The following is an 8,328-nucleotide window of genomic DNA, read 5'->3' as shown; positions in this document are numbered from 1 at the left end:
TTTTGAGACGAAGTCTCGCACTGTCACCCAGACTGGAGTTCAATGGCACGATCTCAGCTTACTACAACCTCCGCCTCCCGGGTTCACGTGATTCTCCTGCCTCAGCCTCCCAAGTAGCTGGGATTACAGGCACACACTACCACACTCGGCTAATTTTTTGTATTTTTAGTAGAGATGCGGTTTCACTATGTTGGCCAGACTGGTCTCGAACTCCTGACCTCGTGATCTGCCCACCTTGGCCTCCCAAAGTGCTGGGATTACAGGCGTGAGCCATCTTGCCCTGCCAGTTGTAAACTTTTTAAGTGGTTTAAGTGGTTTTTAAGAACACTCCCCCCTTAAAAAATAACCACTCAAACATGAACAGTGGCCAGGCACCGTAGCTCACGCCTGTAATCCCAGCACTTTGGGAGGCCGAGGCGGGTGGATCCCTTGAGGTCAAGAGTTGGAGACCAGCCTAGCCAACATGGCAAAACCCCGTCTCTACTAAAAATACAAAAAAAATAGCCGGGCATGGTGGTACGCACCTGTAATCCCAGCTACTCAGGAGGCTGAGGCAGAAAAATCGCTTGAGACCAGGAGGCAGAGGTTGCAGTGAGCCGAGACCATGCCATTGTACTCCAGCCCGGGCAACAGAGCGAGACTCCATCTCAAAAAAATAAAAAATAGGCCAAGCATGGTGGCTCACACGTATAAACACAGCACTTTGGGAGGCCAAGGTGGGCAGATCACTTGAGACCACAAGTTCAAGACCAGCCTGGCCAACATGGTGAAACCCCGTCTCTACTAAAAATATAAAAATTAGCTGGATGTGGTGGCAGGCGCCTATAATCCCAGCTACTCGGGAGGCTGAGGCAGGAGAACTGCTTGAACCGGGAGGCGGAGGTTGCAGTGAGCCAAGATCTTGGAGTGAGCCACGATTCTGCCACTGTACTCCAGCCTGGGGGACAGAGCAAAACTTCATCTCAAAAAAAAAAATTTTTTAATGTAAAAATAAAAAATAAAAAATAGGCTGGTTGCAGTAGCTCATGCCTGTAATCCCAGCACTTTAGGAGGCAAGGCGGGAGAATCACCTGAGGTCAGGAGTTCAAAACCAGTCTGGCCAACACGATGAAATCCCATCTCTACGAAAAATTTAAAAATTAGACAAGTGTGGTGGCAGGCACCTGTAATCCCAGCTACTCGGGTGGCTGAGGCTGGAAAATCGCTTGAGCCCAGGAGGCGGAGGTTGCAGTGAGCTGAGATCACACCACTGTACTCCAGCCTGGGCAGAGAGAGTGAGACTCTGTCTCAAAAAAAATAAAAAATTTAAAAGAATGCACAACAGGTAAAACTGCATTTGAACACTCTTCAGCACTCCTCAAAAACATTCCCAGACTTGATCATCATCATTTGGGTCCAAGATATCCCCAGGCCAGAGTGCAGACAGCTGCACCACACGGTACCTCCCGCCATCTTTCCCAGCAATCATCCCAGTTAGTCTGATCATTAATTGCAATTTACCAGTGAAGGTCTCGGTTTTGTGTGCACATAGGAAGTTTTTCTATTAAATTTTCACCATTTTCCTCACTAATGTAGATGTGTAGAATTATTCTATATTTTTAACAGGTAATAGTCATATGATTCCAAAATAAAAAGGTGTTATTTTGAGAGGTCTCCCTCCCATGCTTGTCCCTATCCATTGCAGTCCCCTCACTGCCACAAGAAAGCACTTTATTAGTTTATTATGCATCATTTTCTTTATGTAAATACCAATATATATTCTTTTTTTTTTTTTTTTTTTTTTCACCAGATGTCAAATGATCCTTTATTGAAATACTTTCCTTTGTGCTTAACTGGCTGGGCATTCCACAGCACCACTGTTGATGTCATCTAAGATGTCATGAGGGTGGCGGCCATCAACATTACAGCCCACGGACTGGGCAGTCCACAGGATCTCTTTAATGGTTCCAGAGAGTTCTCTGGCTAAGGATCGGTGCCGCATCTGTCGAGCAATGTTGATGATCTCATCAAAAGTGATATTCCCACTGTGTTTAATGTTTTTCTGTTTCTTTCTGTCTCTTGGTGGTTCCTTGAGGGCTTTGATGATCAGGGCAGAGGCAGAAGGCACCACCTCAATCTGGGCCTGTCTGTTCTGAATGGTCAGTTTCACTGTAATCCTCAGGCCCTTCCAGTCACCCGTTGCCTTGGCAACCTTTTTCGGAGACAGACCCAGGGGGCCGATCTTGGGGGCCAGCGCAGAAGTGGCACCGACTTCACCTCCGGTGCACCTCAGGTATACGACTTTGATCTCGTTGGGGTCGAACTTCGGCGGCATGATGGAGGCGGCTGGTGTCGGATGAACCCGGATTCGGGACGACCGAAGAAAGTTGCACCTTTGCCCCCTCCGAGCCGAAAGCCGAGAGACCAATATATATTCTTATTTCCTTCCATTTTCTTCCATAAAAGATAACATACTGTAGTCCTGTGGGCCAACTTCTTTCAGTTAGCAAATCTGAACATCTTTCCATCTAATAGTCTTTCCACACAATACAGTTTTTACATATAATCTTTCTATACAATACTTCATTTTTTAAGCAGCCAGAATTCTTAAGTATGCATATATCCTACTTTATTTAACCAGGTAATTTTTGTCTTTTCCATCACTATCAATATTTTTATCATCTAGTATTAGATGTTCCTAAATAAAGTATAATTACCACCTTTCTTGTGTTACTTATAAATATGATTATTTGGTCGGGCATGGTGGTTCACGCCTGCAATTCCAGCACTTTGGGAGGCCAAGGCAGGCGGATCACTTGAGGTCAGGAGTTCAAGACCAACCTGGCCAACATGGCAAAACCCCGTCTCTACTAAAAATACAAAAATTAGCCAGGCGCGGTGCCAGGCACCTGTAATCCCAGCTACTCCAGAGGCTGAGGCAGGAGAATCGCTTGAGCCCAGGAGGTGGAGGTTGCAGTGAGCTGAGATGGCACCACTGCTCTCTGGCCTGGGTGACAAAGCAAGACTCCATCTCCAAAAAACATGAAAATTAAAATTTAAAAAAAAGTATGATTATTTGCTTTTGGTATTAATAGTATGATTCTTGATTACATTTTTATGATTATATAAAAAATGTATTAAGTTTTTTCCCACCAGGCTGTCCACTGGCAGGGCCAGCACTCACACAGAAAACAGAGCCACTGGGTTGCACAATCCTCATCCAGCCTACCCAGTGCCAGTGTACTATCCAAATGTTATCATTTTCTTTTCTTTTTTTGTTTTGTTTTCTTTTTTTTTTTTTTTTTTTGAGATAGCGTCTGTCTGTTGCCCATACTGGAGTGCAGTGGCATGATCTTGGCTTACCACAACCTCTGCTTCCCAGGCTCAAGCAATTCTCCTCTGCCTCAGCCTCCCAAGCAGCTGGGATTACAAGCACGCTCTTAACCACTAGTACAACTTATGGTACCAACTGATAGAGAAAAATGTTAGGACATGTTGGGGTTATAGGTAGTGTGATATGTTATTTATCGCAATTCACCTCAGATCAAATCACTTAACCTTGCTAAGCCTCAGTTTCCTCATCTATAAATTGAGAATGGGGCATAAGGGAAACATTCTCTCACAAGGAAGTCAGGAAGACAGCAATGATACCATATGAAAAAGACCCAGACTGAGTGATCTGAAACATATTCAGCAGTTTTTAAAAGTTGCTGTGAAGGCCAGGCGCAGTGGCTCACGCCTGTAATCCCAGCACTTTGGGAGGCCAACAGGGGCAGATCACTTGCGGTCAGGAGTTCGAGACCAGCCTGGCCAACATGGTGAAACTCCGTCTCTACTAAAAATACAAAAAGTAGCCTGGCATGGTGGCACACATCTATAATCCCAGCTACTCGGTAGGCTGAGGCAGGAAATGCTTGAACCCGGGAGGCGGAGGTTACAGTGCACTGAGATTGCACCACTGCACTCCAGCCTGGTTGACAGAGCAAGACTCCATCTCAAAACAAAACCCAAAACAACGAAAAGTTGCTGTGAAATTCTATGAATATTCATTAAAAGCACAGGATTGGGAGGGGTGGTAAAGGAAACTCACTGTGTCTAAGTTTCATCGCGATGACCAGCTTGAAAGCAGATAGATTCAAATCTGCTTGTTCTCTTCCTGTAAGAATGGGAGAAGCAGCAATCTGAAGACAGCTGGGAACCACAATGCCACAAGCCCCCTCCTAAGTCCCCTAAAGGTAAAATGTTAAAGAACATTATGAGGAAGCCGTAATAATTAGGAAAACTGGGAGAAGCTGAAGCTAGAGCCTCATATGGCTGAGTCCACACAGAGAAGGAAGTGTCATACTACCCAAAGGGAGGAATAGGTCTCAACCTCATCCCGGGTGGAGTCAGTGGCTCAAAGCATCAGATGAGGTCTTTGGTTCTTATTCCTCCACACTATAGTGTTATATTCTAGGTAGAAGACTAGTGCTAAACACCTCCACACTGAGGGGAAAGGGGCACGCAAGGATGGTCTACTTCTACATGGGGTGATAATAGTGCCTCTTTTCCCAAGTAGGGGATTCTATATCTCATCTACCCTGGGAGAGGTGGTGGGAAAGGGCGTAAATAGAGCCCAGGAGTCTACCCTGGGGAAAAGGGGCCTGAGAACAGGGATTCTTTTTGTTTGTTTGTTTGTTTTGAGACGGAGTCTCGCTCTGTGGCCCAGGCTGGAGTGCAGTGGCCGAATCTCAGTTCACTGCAAGCTCCACCTCCTGGGTTCACGCCATTCTCCTGCCCCAGCCTCCCAAGTAGCTGGGACTACAGGCGCCCACCACCGTGCCCAGCTAGTTTTTTGTATTTTGTTAGTAGACACGGGGTTTCACCATGTTAGCCAGGATGGTCTCGATCTCCTGACCTCGTGATCCGCCCACCTCGGCCTCCCAAAGTGCTGGGATTACAGGCTTGAGCCACCGTGCCCGGCCATAGAACAGGGATTCTTACCTGAGTGTCTATATGGACTAAGTACAAAATCTTGGAGGGGGTAAAAATCTGTGCCTATGCCTGGGGTCTATACCTTGGTGATTTGGGTTGGGGGGATTGCCATCTGTCCCCCTACTCTGGGGTGCAGAGAAACTGGGGAAACCCACAAAGTGGCTGTGTGCATCTCTGCTGCATGGGAAAAGAACCACAGATCTGTTTATCTCTAGATTGTGGGAATGGGTCCTGCATCTCTTTACCCTGGAGAGGGCTGAGGTGCGGGATCGACATGCCTGATTCCGCAACTATGCAGCTTTGAATAAGCGGGTCTGCACCTTACCTGCAGTGAGCTATTCTGGACCCTTCTATGGGGGGTGGACTGTGACAACTTTCATCTTTTATGCTGGTTGAAGTCAGCAGCACACTAACACTGAAAGAAATAGGGGCTCTGGTTCTCTGCATGGGTGGTGTGTGGAAGGGGCAGGCAATGCAGCTATAAATTAATAGATCAGCCCTTATACTTGGGGGTGGGGGCGTCTGTGATTCTACCCTGGGTGGAGAGAAACAGATCTGAGCTCCACTACCTTGGGTAAAGGGGAGAGACCGTAGGCACTGCACTGCCGAGTAATCAACGATGTCACTCCCTCTCAACATTACAGGCAGGGAGACCTGCACATCTGCTCCTGTGGGGTATCTCCCTTGCTACATTTAGTGATTCTAAATCTTTGGGAGAGGTAGGAGAGGTAGGGGGATGATCTGTGTCTACCTCAAAAGGAGAGGAACACATCTGAGCCCCTCTACCCCCATGGCCCCTCAAGGGGCAGACCTGTCTCTTCATGGATTAAGGTCTGTTTCTGTTTGGGTGCTTCGAAAAATTACACATTCGGTAAAACGGGGGCTACGGAAGTAGGGATCAGGTCTGATTCTCCACAATGGGGACTCAATCTAACCTAGGAGGAGGGGGCAATCGGCTTAGTTGTCTATAGGATGAGGCCTGTATCTGCAACCACTTTGGGAACGGGTGAGTTGGGGAGGGACACTGAGGGCTCTAGGTCTATGTGACTGGGGAGGAGGTGCCCTCCCTCTGTATATTAAATGTTTCTAAGCTCCTCTATACTGGTATGGGGGCAAATACATCAAAGCCTCTGTCTGTCCTGAGGAGGTGCCTCGAGGCGGCTGTCTAGAGCCAAGCCAAGGAAGTGCCTTAAGTCGGGAGAAGTCTGCGATGCTCAGCTGGGTTGAGGGAGATGTCTCTACCCGGTTGGGGTGGATGTCCCCCATTCCTTCGGTGGGTCGACTCTTGTCTATACAGGGTGAATGCAGAATGGAGCCTCACTATCTTGAGGACGATCAACGCTTCATCACACAAGTGAAGTTTGTGCCTCTCTACACCGTGTGTCCCGGGTCTACACCTTTCTAGCTGGGACGGGGCAATGCCCCTCTCCCGGCAAACTCCACTCCGCTAAAAGGCAATTAGGCGCCTCTCCACGTGTGCCGCGAACCCTGCCCCTCTTCCGGGTCCTTCTACCCTGGAAGGGATCCGGCTGTTTACCTCTCTATTCCAGGCTAGCGGGCATCTTCGGTTTCACATCCAATACACGATCCTAACTGCCCGGCCGTCTAGGTAAGAAAAGAGGAGAGTGGTTTCTTACCTACACTTCCGGCGGAGATCTGAGAAGCAAGGGCAACACGACAAGCCGCTTGGGCGAGCAGATGCTCTCGCGCAGCTAGGCTCCGACTTCCGGATCCCAGGCCGGCGGCGCCCGACTCCGCCCACTGTGCGTTCTCCGCGAGGGGACGGGGCTTCTGACTGACAGCTCGCGCCCGCCCGTCCTTTCCTCGCGACCACGCTGGCCCCGCCTCCTGGCTGTCCCGTAGGTAAGGAAATAGCGGAGGAGGGAGAAGGAGGACTGCCAAGTGACCGGGAAGAAGCGGCGGGTCGACTGGTGCGGCTACATACCCTACTTGCAAGCCAAAATGTTGTCTGCGGGCATCTGTCTGGGGTTAAATATGCGTGCTTCCACATCTCAGTAACCACGCAGTCACCACACCCGAATCAGACAAGGGTGGGGGATGGTGTCTTTGTCTGCATGGAAGATGGCGACAGCAGGGTGTGAGAAAATGGCCGCCTAGGTCACATGTCTGGCCGAGTATTCCCCACCTGAAGTGAATTGGTTAGCTGTTCCCAACCACCTTCCCGGGTCCTTGGGCCCCAGACAATCCCTGAGCACTCCCAGCTCTCTCTGCATACGTTCAGATCTATGGTCAGACCCAACCAGAGCTGGAGCAGAAGCCAGAACAACTAGAAGCCTCTCCCACACTTTTGCCTTCTTCCCCTCCTACTCCATCCTTCCCTCAATCCCGAAGCAGCTTCTACAGAAGGGAATGAATTTATATCTCTGGAGTGGGGCAAGTAGGGGTTTCTGAAGCCATCTCAAGGAGCTGGCTGGGAAGTGAAGTCTACCCCCACAAAATAGTAAATATTAGTCTGAAAATGTTTTCTTCCTGATGGTTTAATTCCAGCCCCTCCTCTTCCTCAAGCCTAAACCCTGGAGTGGGGCACAGAGTAGGTGGGACTTTGTGCCTCCGAGGGTGGGTTTGTTTCTCCACTTCAAGCACAGATGGGCTGAAAATGACTCCCTCTGTCCCTTTACCCCTTGCATAAACAGGACTCACTATCTCTCTGCTTTGTTGGAGGGCTTCTAACCTCTCATCCGAGAGACACATGAAATTCCTCTGGACCCCAAACCAGCCCTGATCACTTGCACCTTTCCCCCTGCATTTGCAATTTTTTTCTGTTTCTCTAAGACCTAACTTGTCACTTCGATGAAACCTTCCCTGACTTTCCCAGATGAGTCAGAAACCCAGAGCACCTTACCTGTACAGCTAAGCTAGCACTTACCACAATATTGTAGTTGTTTATGTGGCTGTGTCTCCACAGGAGGGTGAACTCCCTGAGAGCAGGGGCCGTGTATCTTCAAGCCTTCAACAACACCCAGCACAAAACTGGTACGAGGCAGGCTTCAACAAATGTTTGTTAAATGGGTGAGTTTACAGGCCGGCACCACAAACCAATGGGAAATGGGCTGTTTAGTAGATGGCATTGGGAAATTTGGCTCTCCAGGAAAAGAAATTTAAAACTGGATCCCTATTTTTCCACCTAAGAGGGTAAACTGTGAATGTGAAAGGTAAGACTATGAAGTTAATATATGCAGGAGAATATCTTTGTGACTTGTTGACTGGGGAAGGACTTTTTAAACAAAATCCCAAATGCACAAGATATAAGGGAAAAAATACAATGAAATCTTGTGGAAACTATTATGACTTTGGAAAACAATTAGGAAGTATCCAGAATAGCTGAAGATGACCCTGGGACCCAGCAATTCTAGT

The 8,328-nt window shown here is 48.3% G+C and overlaps 1 protein-coding gene and 1 pseudogene across 2 annotated transcripts in view; both read right to left on the bottom strand.

The window, feature by feature from the left end:
• The window catches only part of GNL3L (guanine nucleotide binding protein-like 3 (nucleolar)-like), a 39,697-nt gene extending 33,079 nt beyond the window's left edge, over window positions 1-6,618 (bottom strand). Inside the window, exons 1-2 of the mRNA XM_011946577.1 lie at window positions 6,491-6,618; window positions 4,070-4,135 (exon numbers count right to left, since the gene is read on the bottom strand). Of these exons, the coding sequence (XP_011801967.1) occupies window positions 4,070-4,085 (16 nt within the window). The 5' untranslated portion in view covers window positions 4,086-4,135; window positions 6,491-6,618. The remainder of the gene's footprint in view (window positions 1-4,069; window positions 4,136-6,490) is intronic.
• On the bottom strand, window positions 1,784-2,399 carry LOC105514911 (annotated as a pseudogene). Its single transcript, XR_001002235.1, has one exon. The product of XR_001002235.1 is annotated as a 60S ribosomal protein L12 pseudogene (transcript).
• Window positions 6,619-8,328: the final 1,710 nt, after the last annotated feature.

This window comes from Colobus angolensis, unplaced genomic scaffold (genome assembly GCF_000951035.1).
Source record: "Colobus angolensis palliatus isolate OR3802 unplaced genomic scaffold, Cang.pa_1.0 Scaffold250, whole genome shotgun sequence".
Lineage (NCBI taxonomy): Eukaryota > Metazoa > Chordata > Mammalia > Primates > Cercopithecidae > Colobus > Colobus angolensis.
Note: the sequence above shows the minus strand (reverse complement) of the source record. Positions and strands in the feature narration are given on the sequence as shown.